The sequence below is a fragment of the Notolabrus celidotus genome, chromosome 3 (assembly GCF_009762535.1).
Source record: "Notolabrus celidotus isolate fNotCel1 chromosome 3, fNotCel1.pri, whole genome shotgun sequence".
Classification (NCBI taxonomy): Eukaryota; Metazoa; Chordata; class Actinopteri; order Labriformes; family Labridae; genus Notolabrus; species Notolabrus celidotus.
The window spans coordinates 17,447,932-17,471,430 of NC_048274.1; the positions used below are offsets into that span (position 1 = coordinate 17,447,932).

Consider the following 23,499-nt stretch of genomic DNA (forward strand, 5'->3'; position numbering starts at 1 on the left):
CTTGGAGGCTGAAGCATCTGTCTGTAGATGTTTTGTTTAAATGTCACTCATGCTGTTTTTCTGGAGGTACCTGTTGTGTAGCTGTTGTATGCGTCTGCTATTTGTATTTATGTATATTGTCTATTTGTAACTCTGTAACTGTGCTGCTGTCTATCTTGGCCAGGACTCTCTTGGAAAAGAGATTTTTAATCTCAATGAGCATTTCCTGGTTAAATAAAGGTTATAATAAATCAACAAACACTGTTAAACCGAAGTCCCAAACCTGTCGCAGTCAGGGGTCTCAATCAGTCAGGTGGAGATATTAGCAATAGCTAAAATAAGGGATGCTTTTCAGCCTTTCAGTTTTTACTACAGTAGTTAGGCTAATGCAAATGTATTTTGCTGATATTGTATGACCTTGTTTACTTTAATGCCATTACAGAAGTACCAAACAACCATACTTTAATATACATGAAAGACAGACAAAAGTAGTATTTGTTAATATATTTGGATCACTTTGTTGCATTTCTTTTGTCAGGAAAGATTTTTTTTTTCTGAAAAAAAAAGGCATAGTGGCATACTGTTAGCGTACCACGAAAGGAAACTGGTCAATGGACTGATGACAGGCCACAGAGAGGCTGGCTTATAACAAGGCCAACTTGTGTCATGCTGTTGGCCCTTTTTTTTAGTCTACTGTAGCATACAGAGTAGAATCAATGGATAACAGCAAGTGTGGGTGTTTTAAATAAAATGGATGTGACGAGTTATCTAATGGTGACAGAGTATGAGGAACTATTAGTGATTTTATTACCTCATGACTCAAGCAAAGCTAGTTGTTCATTTTCCGTTTGTATACTAAGCAAAGCTGAAAGGCTGCTAGACTTGAGTATTACATACTGTACAGGCGATGTGGTGTCATTGTACACTGTAAGAGAGCACACATTTCTGCCAAAACTGTCCTATTATTTTAAGCTATAACACTTTGACAACTCTGATACTTATACTGTGCTATGTTTGCTACATGCCAAAGCACATGTTCTGTGATTTCACACTACATGGCAATGTACAACCGTTTCTGTAATAGATACTAACATCCACCCTGTATGCTCAATGATCTCTGTTGATGACAATGTGAATCAGGGCTTTGGAAAACATTACACTTGTAATACATTTGGATAAACGCTGTGTTTTGAAATACTCTCCTACTGTTTTGTGCACTGAGGCAGAGAGCCATTGGCAGGGGCTTATCTCAAACTGTGCACTGACAAAGAGGAGTTACAGCACTATGTCTTGTGAGACAGCTCATTTCAAATAAACAGGTTTTGCATTTAAAAGTTCTATGTAATTTTTTTAGGGTTTAGAGGATAACCCAGGCTTTAATGTAGTGTAGTGTCAAACGGGTATGATTATCCTCTCAAACACAGGCGAATGAAGCAATAAGTCTCAATTGACAAATTATTTACCACTTTAATGGAAGATATTCTGTCTCTGATTTTCCAGATTCTACTCCCAACTCTTGAACATAAACCTGTGGAGCATAATTGTAGGCACCGCTCATGCTGTCCTCTAGCTATGTTTACACAGTGGTAGCCAATGTCATGAGTTTACACAACACAATTTTTTTCTTTTTAAAATCATATATAGCATTTGAGCTACATATTAATGCAGTAAAAACGAGAGAGATATGACAACACCTACTTGGATTTAGAAAGAACAGATATGTTTCAGCAGTCATTTTTATTAATGTAACAGATTGCAGTAATGGTAAACACCTCTGTTTTTTTTGTGCTAACTACTATGGCTCTATGAATAATTACACTCTAATAATTAACTTCCTCTAAAGTGAGGAAGTTATATTAATGGTCAGAAACTTAACCCCTTCACCACCAACACCGCCAAACTTGAAAATCTCCACCTCCTGGCCACGGCCACTTACTGCATGTCTTCTCCTACCCTCCACTCCCCTGTCTCTCTTCAGCAGTCCTTTTCAATAAAAGGAAACTCTTTCTTGCAACTCTGAGTTCCTGCTCATTGGTTAAAATAATTGCAAGTGCCCACTTGGGTCTAGCGTCAAAAGCTGAAGAACACCTATTGGAGCCCATGTTAACATGCTACTCTTTACAGCAAAATTAGACAAGTTTTCAGTTTGGAACAATATTTAAGGCGTCTTTACTTGCACATACTTTACAGGGGTGCTTTTATTTTAGAACTCATCCATTTTTCAGATAGTATTTCAAAGATTTGTGAATGGATTTGCTTAACTAGGTGCGTGTTGTTGCTGTTTGTCAGGAGGCCAAAGGCCAAGCTCAAGGGATTACCTGAAAGTTAGGCTGAGTCAGCATTTCCCATATGATGACTGCCATCTTTGCATAAACAAAAGCGTGACATCACTGAGACTATCATCAATGTTTAAAGCAGTCTATGGTTGGAACTAAACACAGACAAAACCTGTTCATTTTAAAAGTGTTAATCGATCATTTTTGTTCAGGTTTGGGCATTTTAATACAATTTGATTTACTGATTACATAACAGTTAGTTTTTTGTGTGTATGTGTATAAAAAGAAACTTATGGACGTATAAAACAATGAAAAGTAGACCCTGCGGAAACACTTCCAAAATGATTTGGGTTCATTTGGGCAACATACTAAAACCATAGATACTGTCAATTTAAATTAATTAAGACAATTAAACAAAAAAAGGGCAGCAAAAACCTTACAGCAATAATGATTCTGCTTCTTAATTCTATTTTGCAACAGAGGTGTGCTAACACTAAAAAGCTTCAGCTTAGCTCCAGCTTAGCTCAGTAAAGCAGAACCTTATCCTCCTCTCCTTCCTCTGTGTTTTCTCAACCGTTGGCCTAGAGGACATCAGACACTGATGGCTGTAAATCCCTTCACCACCAGTGGCCGGAGCAGGGAACGTGACCATGCTACTGTGGTACTGGCCCCTCGGCAGGTCATTCAGCCTGAGGGGCAATGTGTGCTGGGACCTCTACTACATCCTTCGCTTCAGACTGGTGAATCAGTGTTCTTTGTTTCCTTTGGTGGACATAGTGGGGTTCCACAATCCATGAGCTGGTGCAAAGCTGCGAAAAGCTGCCCTTTCACCTACCTTGTTCACAGGGACAGAGGTGGGCCTGTATGTCCCTGGAGGAAACCTTCATCAGTTTGGCCATTTTCTTCAACATGATGATAACCTACAGAAGAGATGCTGATGTCACTGTTCTCATTGTCAAGGTGTTACCAAAGGATGATGCAGTTGTAGAGGATGTCCCAGAATAAGAGCTTTCTGGTGTGTTGGGTTGTCAGCAATTACAAGAGCCAGCATATGAAAAGCCAGGCGTACAAGAACCTCAGTGAAACAATTCCTGTGAAGATTTACGGCCGTTGGACAAAGAAACCCTTCACCTCCAGAGCCCTTATACCCACAATCTCTCGCTGCTACTTCTATTTAGAGTTTGAGAACTCAGACAACAAATATTTTATCACAGAGAAGCTGTGGAGGAACGCTTACCAAGGTGGGGCAGTGCCTGTTATCCTGGGACCACTGTTCGATGATTACAAAGCTGTGACTCCACCTAAACCTTTCATTCATACTGATGAGTTTGCCTCAGTAAAAGAGTTAGGGAAGTATCTACAACAGTTAGCAGAGGATAAGAAACACTACAGTTTGGGTTGCCAACTGTCCCATATTAGCCGGGACATCCCGTATATTGGGCTAAATTGGTTCGTTTCATATGGAACCTCAATTGTCCCGTATATTGACAATTAACTCTTGTAAATACAGCAGACTGCACTCTACAGATCCTACATCTGTAGAATGGCAGATCATGTGCTAATCACACCGCCTGTCATCCAATCACAGGCCCCCTCACGCGAATCAGTTGTATACAACGCAAATGTGCCAAGTCCTGCAAAAAAGTGTGGAGAGGATTTTCTTTCTGATGGCCATTAAATGGTCAGACTCAAGAAACAGATGCAGCACAGAGCTGATCAAAAATGAACTTCAAATATCTGTAAATTGTGACTTGTCATGCAAGGACTTCTCTCTGGCTGTGCAAAAGGACAAAAGACTGCTTGAGTCGGTCAAGAGCAGCAAAAAGTATCCATGGAAAAAGAACATTTGTTGAGTCATACTCCTCTTTTGCATTTATTTTTTCTTTTGCCTGTTTTTTGGATGTAAAGAGCCAAATTGCGGTTTCTTTGAGGTCTATTCATACGAGGTTACATAATGATACAGTAAGGATTAAAGAGAATATACACACTTTCTGCATTTCCAGTTGAATCAGAATATGAATATACTCTCAATTAACACATCATGCTCACACCACCATGGCACCGTGCAACGTCCATTATTTAGTAGTGAGAAAGTTGGCAACCCTAGCTCCAGTGAATACTTTATCTGGAAACATGAGTGGAGAGTACAGCTGTGCACAGGCTGGAGTGAGAGACTGCGTAGGATCTGCACACAGCTATGACAGTTTACCCCTCATAAAAATTATTCTGACCAAGAGGCCTGGGTCAATGACATTAGCAATTAGCTAGCACAGTACATGTTTGTTTTTCACTGTTAGCTTGGAGATTTGACCTCATTTTGTGCACTCAGTGTTAATCTTCATGCTTTGCCAATGAATAAAAACCCTGATGTAACAGTTCTACAGTTTGAAAACAGGAGTAAAGATGGAAAAATCTGAAGAATTTCATCAAGTAATCAAGTAATCAGGAAGCTAACAGTGGAAACATTTAGCTACACTGAAACAATATCAGAGAGTATCATGGAAGAGTGGCTATCTGCAGCCACCAAGTGGCCACAGCATATGCTTTATCTGACAAAACTTTTAAATCTGTAATAGCCTATTGTCGAGTGTGGGGCATCTCTGATTTTTGAAATCTTTGAAAATTTCAGATTTTTTTTTTAATGTGGGCCAGACTTCACTTACATTACTTGTGAAATTTCCTCAGGAGTTGTAACTCATCAGCCCACAAGGCAGCAGCAGAGCCCAGGAGATGAGATGTGAATGGTCCCCGTTTTATAATATTTATTTATTTAAGATGTTTTGGGAGTATTCCTTTCTCAAGAAGTAGATCACAGGAAAAACAGCTCAGTTATATGAATACATAATCTGTGGTGTCTTTGCGTATAACCAGGACACCTTCAAATGGTGTCTCTAATCGTTGAACAGAGGTTTCTACAGCAGCCCCCCTTCAAGTCTGCATTTCTATCACACTGCCTGCTCCATTACAGCAGGACATCCAAGGCCTCCTCCATCTGTGTTATCTGGCACTGAAAGTGAGTGACTGCCAGGCTGGAGATAAAACGCCATAATAATGTGTTTAGTCTGCAGGCAGCAAACCACTGAGGAGTTACAGCTGATCAACAGGAGTTGTTCATATATCTTTGACAGCTATATCAGTCATTGGTTACTTTAAAGGACACATTGTGGGGGTGGTCTTTCTGATAAATCTGTTTTATTCTGTTTATATGACTTTTAGGGATGCTAGTGGCAGCAATGTTTGATCTGGGTTATAATTCAATTCAGTTCAGACATCTTTAATAATCCATCAAGGGGAAATTGGCTCAGAGCAGCCTGTACATAAACACGTAAATAAAACACTGGGACATACAGACAACAATACAATATTAAAAAGAGCCAATATACAAACCCAATTTGCAATAAGTTGGAATGCTGTGTGCGCTGTATGGTTTGAAAATCATTTAGACCTTTTATTTTCCAAAGTGCAAAGGCAACATATCAAATGTTGAAACTGATTTTATATTTTTAAAGTTACAGCTGAAGAGAGACAGGAAATGTGGGGAATAGAGAGTGGGGAAGGCATGCAGGAAATGGTCGACTGACTGGGAATGGAACCGGCGACCCCTGTGAGGAGGACTGTAGCCTCTGTAAGTGGGGCGCTTATACCGCTAGGCTACCAGCACCCCGAAACAAATTATTGTATTTATTTTTATTTTTTTATGAAAATTATATTCTCATTTTAGATTTGATGCAAGCAACACATTCAAACGAATTTGGGACAGGGACAATCAAACACAAAAGTTGTGTCATGCTTAAAAATAACACCTGGAGGAACATCACCCAATTAATAAGTAACAGGTTAGACACACTAAAAGATTCAGAGAATCTGGAGAAATCTATGTACAAAAGGGACAAGGCCGAACACCAATACTGGATGGCAGTGATCTTGGGGCCCTAAGATGGTAAGCTACAACTTTAAAAACAGACATGACTCTGTTGGGGAAATCACTGAGGGGCCCACTTGAGATCTAGTGTCTGCCTAAATTGGCACATAATTACTCTAATGGAGCAATGCGCAATCAGCATAGGCATGTGGAAATTAACTTGCAAGAACTGAAGGCTAGTGGTGCTAGCTCTCCTAATGTTAGCCACACTCGATAAACCAATTTGATTTAGTTTTGGTCCACCTGCAGACTCTGTTTTCCTTCTTTTAGGCACGTTGATTAGTTGGAATTTAAAGGACGATGAAAGGAGTTGCTTCAGAACATCCATACTGTATAAAGTAATGTGAAAGTACAACTTTCTATCAATTTTAATCCAATTTTCTTTATGACTCAATTATTTGTGTGAAAGGAAACATGTTTTCTGATATGTCAGGGACAAAACTTTTTTGGGGGGGGGGGGGGGGGGGGTCATGAGACATACTATACTCCTGAAAAGGCTAAGCAGATGCATTCTAAAGACCCAAAGTGCTGCCCAAAGGTGTAAAACAGGAAAACGAACAACTAATACTTCATGGGCCAGCCCACTTCTAAATTCATACTGGACCACTGCATTGGTTGTGCTATATAACATCAGTAGCACAGAGATTCCCACAGTCAAGAATAACTCTTCTGGGTCACATATCTAATAGTAATGTCAAGGGAGTTTTGTGAGGTGAGTGGGAGGGTAGGGAGGTAGGTATGAGTTACTATGTGGTCACATACTGTATTTGCACACTGTCCTGGATTTAGCTGGAGTGGAAAATACAAGAACATATTTATAGGCTTAAATTTCATAGGATTTAAGCTCCTAGTGAAAATTGCAGACCTGCAAACCCCCAATTATCTTTTTTCAGTAAATATATAGATATTTGTTTGTGGAGATAACTCAACATAGAATCCCTCGGAGACCGAATGCGCAATCTTGTGGTAAATGTTCATGTGTTACCAATACGCCCCCCCCCAATAGAACCACATTTTTCCAATGCCTTATTTAAATTTGATAATGGCAATAAAAAACAGTGACAGACATTTTTTTCTGGTTGATAATTTTATTCCTTGAAACTATAGTAAAGTTTGAGTTAAAAATACTTCTCCAAGACGACATTAAATGACACACAATGACAAGGTGGAGCAAATTTATCACAGTGATGAAACTCAGAGAGGCGCGCTTTGAAATAAGTCCAAGTGAGTCTTTAATCACTTCTACCTAAAGATGACAGCAGTCTCTTCTGATGCCCACATTCAACAAAACAGCATTTTCAAAAGAGTCCTCACTCCCTGGACTTCAGATGAGCAGTCAATGTTATGCAGCACCCTACTGTGCAGAACAGTCCGCTCAGAAACTCTATTTTGTTTCAAAAACATCAAACAAACGTTCACAAAGGTTCTAACAAACAGTACTGTCATGCGGCAGCTAACAGAAGACACAATATATCAAACAACAAAAAACTCTGACATGTATGAATTTTCAGCTGAAAACATCATCGTTCAGTATGAAATCCTTTATTAGCAGTGCTTTCCACAGGCATTTCGGAGGAGGTAAACCACAGCAAGGGGAAATCGGCTTCAGATGCACCAAGTTAAGAACCACTCTCTCGTAATGCAGTATGACTTTAAACTGTGTAACTGCTAAAGAAACAGCTATAGGTAATTAGTTTTATTTGCTATGAGCCTGTGGTTCTCTAGGAAAAGTTTATATTGTCGTTATTGTATTAAAGGTACAGCGTGTGGTATTTAGCGACATATAGCAGAACAGACTTGGTATGATGGAATACAATATTACTAACTGTGTACTCATCTTAGTATAAAAATCATTGTGTTTGTGTGAACTTATGAGCCTTTTATATCTACATAAGAGGCCGTCCTCTTTCACCAACATGTTTCTACAGGAGCACAAAACGGACAATCCAGTAACAATATGCATTTTTGTATTTAGTGAGTGGCAGTGCGGAATGCACTGGTTGGAAAACAGAGAAGAAAAAGAAGAAGAAGAGAGTGGTTGCTGTGCGCAAAATAATTTATATTGATAGACATTAGTGATGGTAAAATCTTGACAGATGGAAGATCTTACTTATGCATCAGGGGAGCTTCTCAAAGGCCACAGTTGCTTCACCAATAGGCGGGTTGCAAAAGGTAGCGTTTCAGTCTAGAATCTGAATGCTAGAGGTTGTTCAACTTTCCCATTTCTGCACACTTTACCCTTCAATTTGATTCACGAACAAATCCAAAAAGTAAAGAGAAGTCAATTTCACAATTTGGGCAACATGCTTATACACTTTTCTCACGGGAAGACATGACGAGCACACTCTCAGGTCTGTGATAAATCCAAACTGCACCGAACTCTGGTAACAAAGAGCAAAACTGAAGCTCAAGGATGTACAGTATGTTTAAAAACTCAATACTCGTTCAAGGCAGATGACTGTCTAACATGAGTCTGGTTCTGCTCGAGGATTCTGCCTGTTAAAAGGAAGTTTTTCCTCGCCGCTGTAGCTAGCTAAATATAGCGAAGTGCAATGCTCATGGTGGATCAAGGTGGGGTAAGACTGAGTCTTATCTTGTCTTGGTGTTGGGTCTCTGTTCATAATTTGAGCGAGTGGTCTAGACCTCCTGTGTTTGTTCAAGCGTCTTGAGATAACGTTTCTTGTGATTTGGCGCTATACAAATAAAGATAGATTGATTGATTGATTGATTGATTGACTCCTCAAACTAAGAGCCCACATGCAAATTTACAGTATCCATCAGCTAAGATTTGACAGAACAGCTAGTTTTTTATACTGTAGCATTAGTATGAATACACAGCATAGTTAGGATGCTGGACTTTAATCAAAAACAAGGCTCTGGTGATTCATTTTACTATATAAGATGTAACTATTTTAACCCCTGTAGCAAACTGCAGCTCTTTCTTGCAGCGTCTACTGATGTTCAGAAAGAATATGTTTTGCAGGAGTGGGCAGATCCCTGCCAGAGGGAGGGGATTGGGGAGGTTAGAGGTTATCTATTGAAAACATGTGATGCATACTAAGTTGTCCTTGTAGGACTGTGATGACTATGCTGCAGCGCACTGGGATCAGGGGTCAAAGTGTTGTAAATCTAGCTAACGGAGCACGGGTCGTCCTTGCAGGGCTTAACATCCCCCTGCAGCAGCTGGATCATTACAGCCTTGGTCAGGTAGCTGGAGGTGCTTCTCTTCCCCACGGGAGGGGTGTTGTAGAACGCCGCCATGTTATCCTACAGATAAAAAATGTGCTTTGATTTTATAATCATAAAAGTATTTAAGATTGCAGACCTATAAAATCAATTTAAGAAGAATGATATCATTACACATTTAAAGCCTGCTAAACCAAATACAGTATGTATTTATTTATATATTTATTTTACTTCTTCCTGCGCTTAACTATTTATTATTAAATGGTTGTGCAGAAAGGTACTGAAGCGTATTGCGTTCACATGAGAAAAAACAATTCTGCTCGGGCCTTACAACTCAACAGCTGCAGAGTCCTCAGGTGCGTGCGCAAAGTTGACAAGCTAATGACAATACCATCTATGATTCTTAGAGAAACTAGTATCTCCCAATGTCTTAAACCCAGAGCAATATACAACTGGATTAAACTGAACAACCAGGGCATGTTTACTTCCTTGTGTGGCTTTGACGTGCTATTGGGATTTTACTATAGAGGTATGTCATTAATTCAGAAAAACAGAGCAGTATTTTTTTTCTCATGTGAATGCAATACGCTTCAGTAGAAAGGCAAATGACAAAAGATAAATATGAATCTGGATATCTGATAGAAACTGGCCTCAGGACATATTAAATTAAGGAAATAGCAAATATCTGTCTCAAAGGGAGCCACTTTACCTGTTTCTCAACGCCTTCAAAGTGACTGCGATCCCTATGAAAATCATTAAAGGCTTCCTTGACTAGACCATCCAGATCGACCTTATCGCTGAACTCCAACTCTGGGTTCCTCTCCAGCAAAATGGACACCACCATCAGCAACTACACACACAGTGGAGAGAAGAAAAGGCTTTTAGAAACTTAAAAGCTTCATTACAGCAAAAAAGTAGGCTGTTTTAAAGTCTAAACCTGACTTAAGCATATGGAACCTTAAGTCTTAAGTGTTACGCAGCTGGATTTTGGACAAGCTGTGATGCTTAACCAATATGTTGTGTGTGTTTCAATTCAGAGTACAGGGAGACAAATGTTAACCAAACCAGCTTTGATTTACTGGTTTAAGCCTTGTGTTGTCTTACCTCCACTATGATTTGTCTGTATTCAGGTAGGACAATGTTTTTAAGCGTGTCCTCCACCAACAGGGAGAAGTTCATCTCATACATGGTCATGTCAGACAGTGTTGGTTGCTGCAGAGAAACAGAAAAGAAAAATGGAGAATAATTATAAATGTAATCATTTTGACCTTTTCAGACTGTCATACTGAATCCTCTGACACCGTCAATGTGAGGACAGAAGAATCAGGGGATTGTGAGATTTCTATCCTCCTTTGCACAGTCATCCTGTCTATTATGGTACCAAGAGTATCTGCACAAAGAGCCTGTTGCCCAATCTTAGCACCCACAGACTCACAGACTTTGAAGAGCGTTTCTGGTAAGTGTTAGTGATTAGTGCGGACCACAGTGAAATCATCAGGTCAGTGAGAGCTGTGCTGCAGACTTTATAATACCAAATTATTCCTTCTCAGTGAGTCAGCATGTCTGCAGAACTTTCTGTAAGACCTATTCTTTGCAAACTAGATGACATTAATAATTAGCTAGTCCAGCTCATACTAGATGTAAACAAAGGGTTGTGTATGAAAGTAGATTTCAATAAAGTAAAAAATATATGCACCCAGATGTAAAAACACAAGCATGGACTTGATAGGTGAAACTGCAAAAACAATAACTCTTATGTGACAACGTATGGTTTATCACTTCAGTGGTCATTTCAAGCAGGTTTATGAACTTTGTTTATTTTTTAAGTTAACTATTGTATCGGACTAATGACAGTCTGTTAGAATGTAAAAGTAATGGATAATTTTCCTTATTTTATAATGGCACATCTTGTTAAAAGGCAGTGTGTGATGTCATGATAGTGTGTCTCATTCCCAGCGTTTAAACCAGCTTAAAGGGATATTTCAGTTTATTTGAAGTGGGGTCGTATGGGTTACATTACATTAGTACTCCTGATAACCACAATAAGTGCCGGTGAGCTCTTCCCCTTTAATGAGAAAATTCCCAGATGACCAGCAGGCAAGCTAAGCTACAATTCTCTGCAGACGGGGACGCCTCTGTCGCGCAATTTCGCTAAAGTTTTCGCTAAAATATGGTCCAGGCACTCATCACGGTGCAATTGCATGCTCTACTAGAAAAAATTGGAGCTATTCAGTTTGCTGTCAATAACCCCCTTACTTTTGACACTATTTTCGGACGAACCTCACAGACATGTGTTCTTCCGCTGCATGAGCACGGATTCACGCAATGTAACTCATATGACCCCACTTCAAATAAACTGAAATATCCCTTTAAGCCTTCAATTCACAAACCCACAAATGGAACAACTGCCATCATTAAAGTCTGGGAGATTGGGAATGGGTTTATGTCTGAGCATTTGGCTGAAGTTCCCCTCTCTAAGAAAATCAAACAAAACAAAACCTGTATCGTCTACATGCCAATATTTGGCCAAACAATTACAGAATCGCCTTTGTGTAGGGATTCTTTAGGATTATTTAGGCTTTGTCATTTTGTAGAAAACAAAAATGTTTTTATATTCAAACTACACTTGCGCGAAGTAAATACTTATTCATCCTGTGACATGTCCCTCTCCTATGGATTGCATGATATACGCATCAGCTAGCTAACAGTGAATTTTCACTTTCCTGCTGCATTCTCACATTCCCTACTTCACATTAAATAAAGAGATGGAAAATTATACAAGGTGGCTGGCAAGATCAAGTCTGGGTATGGTTGGGGTGAAAAATGTGACTGTTTGCATTCGCACATGCAGCCCACTCTGAAAATTCTGTGAAGTTTTTCACAGTTTTGTGTATGTTTGCATGTAACTGAACAAACTCACTTAAATCAGATCTTTACGTAAAAAACACATTATTCCATAACATGTGGCTGTTTGTAAAGCAAAAAACAATACAGAGTGTCCCATGAACTAGTACAGGGATATTCATCTCGTAGTGTCAAGGGAGACACTTACCTGTGGGAGGTGAGTCTCAGCCACCAGGATCCCGTTGGGGGTCCTCTCCAGGATCTGCCACACACGATCATAGAAACCCAGAGGGGTCCTGTTCAGAGAACCGTCGATCTGACGCTTGCTCAGCCAAGACCTGAGGCCAAACAAAAAGAGCTCATACTGTTGACAACCATGTTTTAAATTTGGGTGAGATATCACACTGATAGCACTTTGTTAGGGGAAAATTTGTATGAGTCAGTGTGTTTTAGATGAGATGAGACAAATCAAATTGTCATGGGGGAATTGGGTTGCTGCCTGGGCAGATAATCAGATAAGGATGTAGACACCACAGAGGATAAGATAATTAAATGTCAAAAGATTATACAATGAACAAAAGCACTGAGATATATATTGTCTTCACAGTCAGACTTGTTATATGAATGAAAGGGCAGGTCATGATGAAGAGTACCTGCCAGTGTGCTGCGGCTGCAGGACATCCAACAGGAGCTGCTTGATGTCGCTGGGGGACAACTGGTAGATGTCCTGGGGGGGCATGTCTCCTGCCCGGATCTTCAGCTCATGTTTCATAGCCTGGACAATCCATCTACAGATCAACACAGACTGTTAACACCCAAAGACAGTAACCCTACACAGGTCTCATGGGTTTGATGGTTTTGTTGCAACAAATTAAATAAGTGGGTTTGTTTTTTAATTATGCTTTAACATTTTGAGGTTTTTTTTTGCATTATTAAAAACCTTTAATAATACTCTAGGCAAAAAAGAGCATGAAACTAACTTCAAAAGTGACACTTGGCTGTAACCTTTGGAACAAAATATCAACCTAGTTTCAAATGCGAACACCTCTCCTGTCAAACTTCCATCTCTTGACACAAATAAGATTTGGATGGCAGACTTATTTTCTCTTTTGATTCAGCATGTTCATCACTTTTTATTAGAAGGCTCATTTCACTTAAGGACTTTTAATGGCATTATAAAAATGGAACCTCTCCATATTAATGGCACATTTCGCAATAAATGTAATCTGCTTCGAACTCATTACCTTTTTTTCAAAATACTGAAACTTCATTAGCTCTAACACAGCTCCCTGACAATGCACTGATGAGCGCAATACTGTGTCTTTGTTTTCATACACTTTACAGTTTATAGGCGGGTTATATGTGGTTATGATACATTGATCTGCAATAACATTATGACCACTGCTAGGTTGGTGAATACAATTAACTTGTTACAATAGCACATGTTGGTGGATGGGATATGTTCGGCAGCAAGCACACATTTTGTCCTCAGAGTTGTTATTTTTTTGAAATTAAGATTTATTACCACATAAACACACAAAAGTACCGAAAATTGGTACCGTTGAGTACCGGTACTGATTCCCAGGTACCGGGTATCGGTACCGTATCGGTTCAAATGTGAAAGGTACCCATCCCTAGTCATAATGTTGTGGCTGATCAGTAAGTAATTATATTTTGATTGAACGACTTCTAGTGGGACATGAGAAATTATTTAACAAAGAAGTGAAGACGCAGTAGAGATGGACACAGGGGATTTACACTCACACAGGCAGGTGTCTTCATGTTAAAATGTGTCAAACAGTCGATCTCTATCTGCCCTGTTGTGGCAAATATAGAAATTTTTGTAACACCTCATGTGTATATGATGAGGGTGGGCTAAATTTATGGACCCACTTCCACTGCGTCAAAGTTCATAACCTATTCAGCTCCCTATTGATTCTATATTACCTGAACCATCAGACACAACATTATTCAGTTCCTTGAGTGGCCACTAGCAACTGGCTCCCAAAACACTCAATTCCTATAAAGCCCTTTGTTAAAAGCCTGACTATAAATTGGAATGAAACATGTTCAGCCTGGTACAAAAAACAGACAGTACAGTCACAGAACTGAAAGTCTGCCATGTTTGTGTTTATGCGCCTTTTGGGGAGTTTTTTCAAGCAAGTGTTACAAAATACATGAACAGCTTTGTGTTTCATTGTTCTAATAGTCTGACTAAATCATCTAGTATTTTTTCTGATAATTTAGCTGTGCTCAGTCTGTGTAGGTGTCACTCCACCGGGCCTGATAGTTTGTGCAAAAATTGTCACCTCTGGCTCCAGAAAATTGAGACTTCAAAAAATCAATAAGTACCATTCGTTGAAGTCACAGTAATGCATGTGGCACATAGATTTGTGACACTCCAAAGAACAATGGTAGAAAAATTTCATTTGCATTTGAATATTGAAAATTTAAGCAGTTTTGTACCAATGCTTTGTACAAATATTGACATTTGTATAATATATGTGACTTACTGTTTCCATGTGTGTCTGTGTCTGTAGGCTCTGTAATGTTATTGGAACATTTTGTATCATGAAGAGAACTTGAGTGTGGTTTATTGTGGAGTTGAACAAAGTTAAGACAAAAAAATTGTATTTCTGCATTTCTTTGGCCACAAATGAAAGCGAGCAATGAACATCTGATTTTACTGCCGCTGAAAGTGATACTATCATTCATCTGTTTGTTGTTGTTGTTGTTGTGCTGAATACTCTGAGCATCAGTAAAGATTAAGGTACGATTACATCATGCATGTGGTTGTACTGTTTAGCTAAATCTGCAAGACTTGTTTCCTGCAACACTCCAACAATCCTGGGTCTGGGTTAGTCTTACCCAATTCTGATCTTGAGCATGCCGCTGAAAAGTTCCGGGTTGTTGGAGATGATCCATCCAATGTGGATGACCAGCTCCTGCTGTAGAACGGCCTCCCTTTCCCCGCCATAAGGGGAGCATTTGCTGTAGATAATGCCTTGGATCACGCCAGGCGACAGCGGGTTGGAGATCACTTCCTCCTCTTGCCCAAAGAGACCGAGAGTCACCTGGGATTCACAGGCATTTGCAGAAACACATTCACAAGGGGAAAAAGAGCAAACACCAAAACCCACATAGTTAGAGGGGATTGTGCAGTGCAGAAGACTTGTTGTGTGTTTTATATCTAAGTTTTGTGAGCCTCCACAGGTGCACGTGTGTAAAAATGTGAACATGTGTAGTCTGGCATGTGCTGTACTTCCTCCAAGGTGCATTTCCTACAAGTATCTTTGTTCCATCACTCTGAAATTGGCCTCCTCTCTCAGAGTCACATGAAAGTGAGTGGGGATAAATTACGGATCCCAAGATTACTCCTCTCTATTTTCTGTCTTCTGAAAGCCATCTCATAAAATTTACACCTCACCAATCTTCCTGATGTGAGGGCACGCTCCTTTTTCTTGCCTTCAGCTGATGAAACCCAGCACTTTGAAGACGTATCATTCATCTTTACATCTAAATGTAGTCTAACTGAGTGATGAGCCGGCTCGAGCCAGAAATATTTGGAAACTTTGTATTCAAGCAGAATACTTGGTTGAATTTCAACACTGACGAGAAGTATGATCCAAAGCTGGAGCTAGAATTGACGTTTTTGTAAGCGGGGAACACAGCCGTTTGAAATCTTAAATCAGCTTTACCAATCATGTCGAGACCAGCATTCCCTCCGGTGAGCAATCTATATGCAGATTCACACCTTGAGCTACTTGAGCATAATGAAACGCCTAAAACTGTTCAGAAGGGTAAAAAGGAGGCGAGATAAGTGACACTCTCAAGAGGAGGCTAATCTCTGAATAACACTCGACGGGAAATGATGCACCGCAACCCAACCAGGGTGAGGGAGTGGCATTGCACAAATCCCCGGGTCGAATTATATCAATCAGCACATGAGATGCGTCTAGACACGTGGACACGGTGCATATTAGGAATCTCTCACACTGTCAGCCTTTCTACAACTACAGCTTAGAGACACACAGGGTGGAAGTGAGCTGTGATGAGAAATATGAGCATGCAGCTAGCCTGAGTGATTCCCATAGGATGTCAGCAAGAGGAGCAGATATTTCTCATTTCATTTCTATCAATCAGTGAACATTAAAATCATTGACCCCCACGTGTAAAATTCCCAAATACAACCCAAAATAATTTCCACAGAGGGGATAGTAACGGAAACCCTGTAAAGCCCTGCTGACTGGGTGCTTACTTACCTGCTTGCCATGCACTAAAACACTAGTTATACTGGGGGCAAGGCTGTCCACTAGCTTAGTTAAGAGGCTTGCAGCAAGACGGACAACAGACCTATTGGGTGAAAAGACACAAAAACAGTTTTGACATGATTACAAATAACTACCAACAGCTAGCTATTTAACAAATTGCATTTTTTTGTTCATGTTTACTACAAGTCTGAGGTTTATATTCCTCAACGTGACGGCAGCTTCAGCAGAGCAAACACTGTATCTGATGTTGAACTTTTAGTTGTATCACTGCAAGTACATTGTTTAAAAGAGTACTGAAGTCAGCTCGTAATTTTTTCAAAGCATTATATGAAATTGTACATTGAGTTATGTACAAGCTTTCATCACCTGATGAAAATAAAGTTGTCTCTCTTTTGCGGAGAATAAGGAATGTATCTGCACATCCTGTTTTCTTGGAATTTGATGTAAATTAAGGCTGGATTATTATTTAATTGAAGGGTCATGCAGAAAAGGATACACCAATCAGCCATACCACCATGACAACCTGCTCAATATTGCGTAGGCCCGCCTCTCCTCTGCTCAGGGCCAAAACAGCCCTGCGTGGCAGCAGATCCTTTAAGTCGTGGAGGTTTTTGAGTTTGAGCCTCCATGGATCAGACTTAGTTAGATTTAAATTGGATTTAGATCTAGGGACCGAGACAACACCTTGAACTGGTTGTCCTCATGGTCTAGCTTTAATGCTCATATGCTTGCTGTAGGCTTTTTGGGTGGTTGACAGTGGGTCAGCACCCCCTTACTTGATAAACTGAGATGCACTGTGTGTTCTGACACCTTTCTATCAGAACCAGTATTAACTTTTCCAGCAGTTTGAGCTCTAGTACTAGTAGCTTCTTTTGTTTGATCGAGGGAGACCATCAGTGATCCTTAGCCGCCCTTCCTTGGACAACTTTTGATCGGTACTGACCACTGCAGATTGGGAACAACCCACAAGAGCTGCAGTTCAGGGGATGCTCTGACCCAGTTACCTTACCATTACAGTTAGGTATTTGTCAAAGTTGCTCACCTTTCTTCCTGCTTCCTAAACATCGACTTCACGGACAAAATGTTCCCTTGCTGCCCAACATATCCCAACGGCTGACTGTAAATAGATTATCAATGTTTTTCCCTTCACCTGTCAATGGTCATAATGTTATAGCTGATTGGTTTATATTAGTAATGTGTGCTGTGTTTGTATTTGAAGAGATAAATATCAAAAATGAATTCAAAAGGAGTAATGGATTATTTACATTTTGTATAATGTTGTGCTTAAAGTTAATTCATAAGACAGGCACAATTTTGCCAAGAAGCTGCCAATGCTCATGCTGCTGCTAATTGGTTGTCATAGTGAAGATAGACAGTCAATTCAAGTGAACTGCTTTACACCGTATGACAAACTAAGAATCCAAGATTTACTGCAATAAGACTCAGCTTCACTAGAAAGTTAAACACCGTCAAAATACAAGAATGTGTCCCTTGACATCAGAATAATCTTATTAAAGCAATTCCATGCCCCAATTTAACAACCATCCATCATAAAAATTTAATGTGTAAAAACCCACAGATTATTCATTCTAAGAAATCAGACTCCCATAATATTGAGAAAAAACCTCACTGAGGATGTCTTCCCCTTCAGAAAAGATAAATAAATGATTCTTATATGATACATAAAATACATTAGAAATGAGAAGTTGGCCCTCTTGACAATATTTTAATGTTCACTAATTTCTCTGTTTACTATTCAAGAGAGTCTGTGCAGCCTTAAAGCCGCCTCCTCTGTATGCAGGAATCCTATGAGGGAAAATCAGCACACAAACACTGTGCTTATCTTCACATGGTAGCCCACAGCCACACAAAAGCACACACACATACACACACTCAAACACACACATGAATCTGACGCTATCCTCACAGAAGCAGCAAACAAATCAAATAACTTCATTAATGAGGTTGTGAATACAAACAGCTGAAACAACCACAACTTATTATACGCTGAGAAGAATAACTCTGGTGGTGTGTGTGTGTGTGTGTGTGTGTGTGTGTGTGTGTGTGTGTGTGTGTGTGTGTGTGTGTGTGTGTGTGTGTGTGTGTGTGTGTGTGTGTGTGTGTGTGTGTGTGGATTTGTTCAGTGCTTAAACCTGTGGAAATACGAAGGCACATCTTGAGCACAAAGCTTTAATGTTTAGGAGGCATGATGTGGTGTCAGTCCACTGATGCTTTGTTGGGGAACCTATTTCAAGCTTCACTTCCTGGCCCATGTTAGGGAAATGAGAAACTAAATTGAACCCAGTATCGATGCTATTTTCCAGCAAGTAGGAATGGAGCCTCCGGGTTTTTATCTCTCTTTTTTTTCTTTTGCTTAGTGGCATGATTTTAATTCCTCTGTGCTAAAATCCTTGTAATTAATAAACCAGCATATAATAAAAGTGATCATGTCAGCCAAAATAGAAGGAATTAAAACCAAACCCACAAACACAAAACAACCTGACCACTAAAAATGGGAACAAAAGCTTGCATAGGAAGCTGTGTCAACCATCTACGATATTCAATCAATTCTTCATGAGTGAGGCCGGCTGTATACCCCGAACAAAATAGAATGTAAGCAACTTTATAATCAAATTCAAAGAGTTTTTTTTCTATTGTTGTCCTCAATTAACAATACTTGGAAGAGCTCCTTATGTAGGCTGGCTCCAGTGAGGAAGCACCTTTAATCCTTTTCACAAGTCCACACTTGCACATTGAAAGTGCAGCATTTTTACACATTTTGCAAGGAACCATTTTCTTTGCAGAATTAAAGGGGAAATGCACCCCAACTTTTTACATTTTTGGACGCAATGGTGTTGAACTGGCTGCTGCCATTTTGCTAGGTATTGTTCACCTGTCAGTTCTTAGTCATTGTATGCTTTCAAAACTCTCAGAAGAAAAAGTAATGAAACAAGATTGCTCACTCTTCAGCAACTCAGCTCTGGAAAACTACATTATGTCTGCTCACAAATTGAAAAAATAAAAGATGACATAACAAACTGATCATAGACCCCGTGTCCACATGTAGACAGATTTGAAACGAGTCAATGTAAAACTCTGAAACTCATGAAGTTTCACCTCCGCATGAGGCACACAGCTGTGGCCATCGTATATCTCATGATGGTATAAACAGCTGCCATCCACTCGTTCTCTGTCAAATCACCACTGTGTGTTTTATAATCAATCCACGCAGATCATTTCTACATCATCATCATTTTGGCACACACTGTACGGGGGGCACTTTTTTCTGCTGCGGCAATTTCAAATATATTGAGATTACGAGTCTTCCAATGGAGAGGCACAGCTGACTTGACTGACAGGCAGGAACACTGTAGCTGTTGGCTAGGAGGCTCAAAGCCCACCTCTTTACGTCACAACCGCTCGACAGCAGCAATATGGCTTCTGCCGACGATTGGCCTCAAACAGTGCTTCAGAAACAGATGGGTGACGTCACGGATACTACGTCCATATTTTATACATTCTAAGGGTGAGACACATCCAGAGTACCGCCAAACGTTTGTACCTTTTTTCTTACTAATACATTCAGCAATAGCCAAATTCTATTTTACCTGTGGTATACAGCAAGCCTTAATGGAGTGGGTAACGTCTCAGTCAGCAGAAACAAGGGTACAGCCTTTGTGAAGGTTAATGGATACAAGGCAAACACTGAAACAAGCAGCTGCACACTTCTGACTCAACGTGCTAGCTAGCCACATCTAGCTAGCTTTGACAATCCCAGGACTGTGCGGGTGTTAGCCATCTTGTGATCTGATCTTATTCAAATAAATCTGATGGTTTAGAAATAGCTTTGGGAAGTTAGCAATTTAGCACAATGTTATGATACTATCCTGCTACTCCAATGGTTGCCAGGATGACTCCTGGTTTGTTAAAATCTCTGTGAGAAGTACACATTATAAACACCTATTTCTTAGCAGAGCACAAGATAAGAAAATGTATCTTGAATTGAGACATCTAATCAAGAGGACACTGCTTTCTCTGATAATTCTGTGTATTTTTAAATTGCTAAATAAATGTTATACATTTTCAAACTTCCAATCTTTCAACTTTGTTAACTATCTGCTTAGCTGAAGTCTCAGTTGCAGTTACTCCACTACACAGGATGTAAATGAGCAGAAATACTACTTTTTTAAAGTCACAAGTCTTATCTCAGAATGCAGCAGATTCTCGTATCTGGGGTTTAAAGTCTTTGTTAAACCAGTAATTAGGAATCACAAACTAGCATTAGCTGAACCTCACACAGCACTCAAACTAGCCAGCTAGCCAGACAGATAACATTAAATATCATGCAGGTTGTCCTGAAATCTGCCTGACGATTACCTGTTTTCCATGCACCAGTATTGTGGTGATGTGAGGAGCTATAGAGCTGGCAAACTTCTGGGTAATAGCAGCAGCATGACGCACTGCCAGCCTATAGTCCGACCAGATTATAGAGTTATTTTAAATTGGTTAATTGACATTGGTTAAGGAACAAAAACAAACAAACGATGAATCCAAAGCCTTTTACTAAACTAAATTATTCAATAAGATAATAATTAATGAGATTAATAATGACATTATAGTGCATTACATTTGTTGCATCTATCTATCTATCAATCTTAACTGCTCCTACATACGTTTTTTTTTTTCGCTTTTTTCTACAAGCTTATGTTGTCAGATTTGGTCAGTCAAATCTTTATATTTGCACCCAAATATGTAACACTAATCAGACCATGTCCAAAGAATGCAGCCACACTTATGATTTAAGAGACTGTAACACTAAATAAAGGCGTTCAGCTTCAAAAAGGTGTGTGTATGTGTGTGTGTGAATATCAGACCAAAGCTTCCTGGTGCCTGCTCTTCTGTAGAGTCTCTCCAGTTCATCCATCAGGTTCTCTGTAGCCAGACATTAAAAAAAATCATAAAGACATATCCAAAGAAATCATAAGTCAAAATCTTTTGTTCATTTGTTGCTTTCTATAGTCTTTCAAAAAAATGTTGAGAATCAAATTGTCTCATTTGTGACTCTTTATTGGCCTAAATCGCAGACTTGTCTCATTTTGAGTCTCTGCTGAAGATCTCCTCGTCATATACTGTGGCTGAGGTCTCATCTGGGGGTTTGGTCAAATAGTCCCTTTTGGTTAGCTGAGTGAAATGACCTTAAGTCTTTGAGTATTGGCCAAGACAAGAGCTGTTTCAATTCTCTACATTATAAGGAAAGGAGCTTCACTGCTTCCTTTATTACTGTATCTCCTTTAGCATAGGATTCTCTGGACCATCCTTTAAAAAAAAGAGAGAGGTCAAAATGACCCTTTTTTTTCTTGCCAACAGTATTCAAAGTGACATAACTCTCAGACATACATAAAGACAAGTGATCAACATGACAGCAGCTGATCTAAGGCGATCTTCACTGGTTTAAAGAATTATTTTCATTTTAGCAAACTTAGGATTTAAATGGATAAATATGGGTGAACTGAGCAACATTATAAATCTGAAAAATATTTCCCTTCCTCATTGGTAAGTTATATTACTTAGTATTTAATTCCAACCTTGAATCAATCATTCAGTTATTCAAAGAGTATTTGTGTCATTATTTTCACATTATACAAATTAGAGCATTTAAAGTTTAACCACTGCTAAGATGAAGTGTCATTTCTGCTGTTTTGATGATGTTAATGATGCTTACACACTCAACAGGATCGTTTGCCCGCCATAATTAAAATAAATATTCATCTGTGACAGTCAAGTGTGTTTATTTTCAGTTCATGGTGCTTCACACGTTATTTACAAGCTGATAGTAAGACAGAGCCAGTGGAGACTACAATACTATTCACATTGGAAGATACAATATAAGCTAAATAAGATAGAGAAAAATCAATAATAAAATTAAGTCCACATTTAGAAAAATGTCCTGAGGAGCCATCCTGGTTTATAAGCTGTAAAAACCTAAATGGTGTTATATTCATAGAGATTTCACCATTTAAGCGGCTGCATGACACAACATGGTAAGAACACACTTTGCCTTTTGTAGTCCCTGCCCCGGAGATTGTAATTTTCATACGTCACAACAGTAATATCCATCTCGTGTAAGAGCAGTCTGGTTCTCTGATCTCTGCACATGTCTTTTCCTAACACCTTCTTCACACCTTTTCTTGACCCTGTTATGTTTTCCATCAAGGCCAAAAAAAAGTGGTTTAGAAAGGACAGGTTTCATTTTGGATTATTCAACCAGATCCTGTGTCTCAGCTTTGTCGCTGATGTTTCTTGTTGCAGGTGTTCAGGGTAATCAAACTGAGGTTATAACCATCAGTCTTTTGATTGTGGTGCTGCAGTGCTAACCATTACACCACGGGCTCCAGGACTGAGTCAAAAGACTGCCATAAATAGATGCAAAAGAAGGTACCACTGATAGTTTCTCACTACTTTTATCTTTTTCTTAGCTGAGATCTAGGAATGAGCATCTGTATAAGACCATTTGAAGAATTCAGACCGTGAGACTAATCTTTCGTATTGAGACACACTTGAGGGCTTGCCTTGGTATCTTTTTTCTTTCATCTGAGATGAGAAGATAACTGTAGAAACTATAAGAGACCTCACACAGGGCTCATTGTGAGATTGAGCCATGTTTACTTCTCAGGTGTCATAAACAAGACAAGCGAGGAAATGTATAAGCCCTCCTTATGGTCCATGAGTTTGTCCAGGAATTATAGATGAGACATAAATACATTTAGGATAGATGTGCTATTCTTTACATATACATACCATACACGGCTGCACTTGATTATTATTATTATTTTAATCATTGCTTGAACATTTATATATCTTATTAATATTTATTTATCTATTTTATTCCCTGTATTCATCTGATCTAGTCAACACTACCTTATTTTTAACTTTTCTTTCCACTCTAACTTGTTTAATTAATTTTACTGTGTTGATTTTATTTTGTTTTTTAGTATTTTATTAATAATAATGCCTTTTTTTA

At 39.3% G+C, this 23,499-nt stretch overlaps 2 protein-coding genes across 2 annotated transcripts in view; one reads left to right on the top strand and one right to left on the bottom strand.

Moving 5' to 3' along the window:
- The first annotated feature begins 1,264 nt into the window (after positions 1-1,264).
- LOC117810466 (4-galactosyl-N-acetylglucosaminide 3-alpha-L-fucosyltransferase 9-like) lies at positions 1,265-5,266 on the top strand. Its single transcript, XM_034680313.1, is given in 5 exon segments — positions 1,265-1,271; positions 2,883-3,046; positions 3,048-3,250; positions 3,252-3,646; positions 5,127-5,266. Coding segments are annotated over 5 exon segments (909 nt in total).
- Positions 5,267-7,385: 2,119 nt separating this feature from the next.
- The window catches only part of phkb (phosphorylase kinase, beta), a 168,133-nt gene continuing 152,019 nt past the window's right edge, over positions 7,386-23,499 (bottom strand). The window contains exons 25-32 of the mRNA XM_034680805.1: positions 21,353-21,410; positions 16,470-16,560; positions 15,076-15,281; positions 12,861-12,995; positions 12,416-12,545; positions 10,468-10,575; positions 10,073-10,213; positions 7,386-9,444 (exon numbers count right to left, since the gene is read on the bottom strand). Of these exons, the coding sequence (XP_034536696.1) occupies positions 9,307-9,444; positions 10,073-10,213; positions 10,468-10,575; positions 12,416-12,545; positions 12,861-12,995; positions 15,076-15,281; positions 16,470-16,560; positions 21,353-21,410 (1,007 nt within the window). The 3' untranslated portion in view covers positions 7,386-9,306. The remainder of the gene's footprint in view (positions 9,445-10,072; positions 10,214-10,467; positions 10,576-12,415; positions 12,546-12,860; positions 12,996-15,075; positions 15,282-16,469; positions 16,561-21,352; positions 21,411-23,499) is intronic.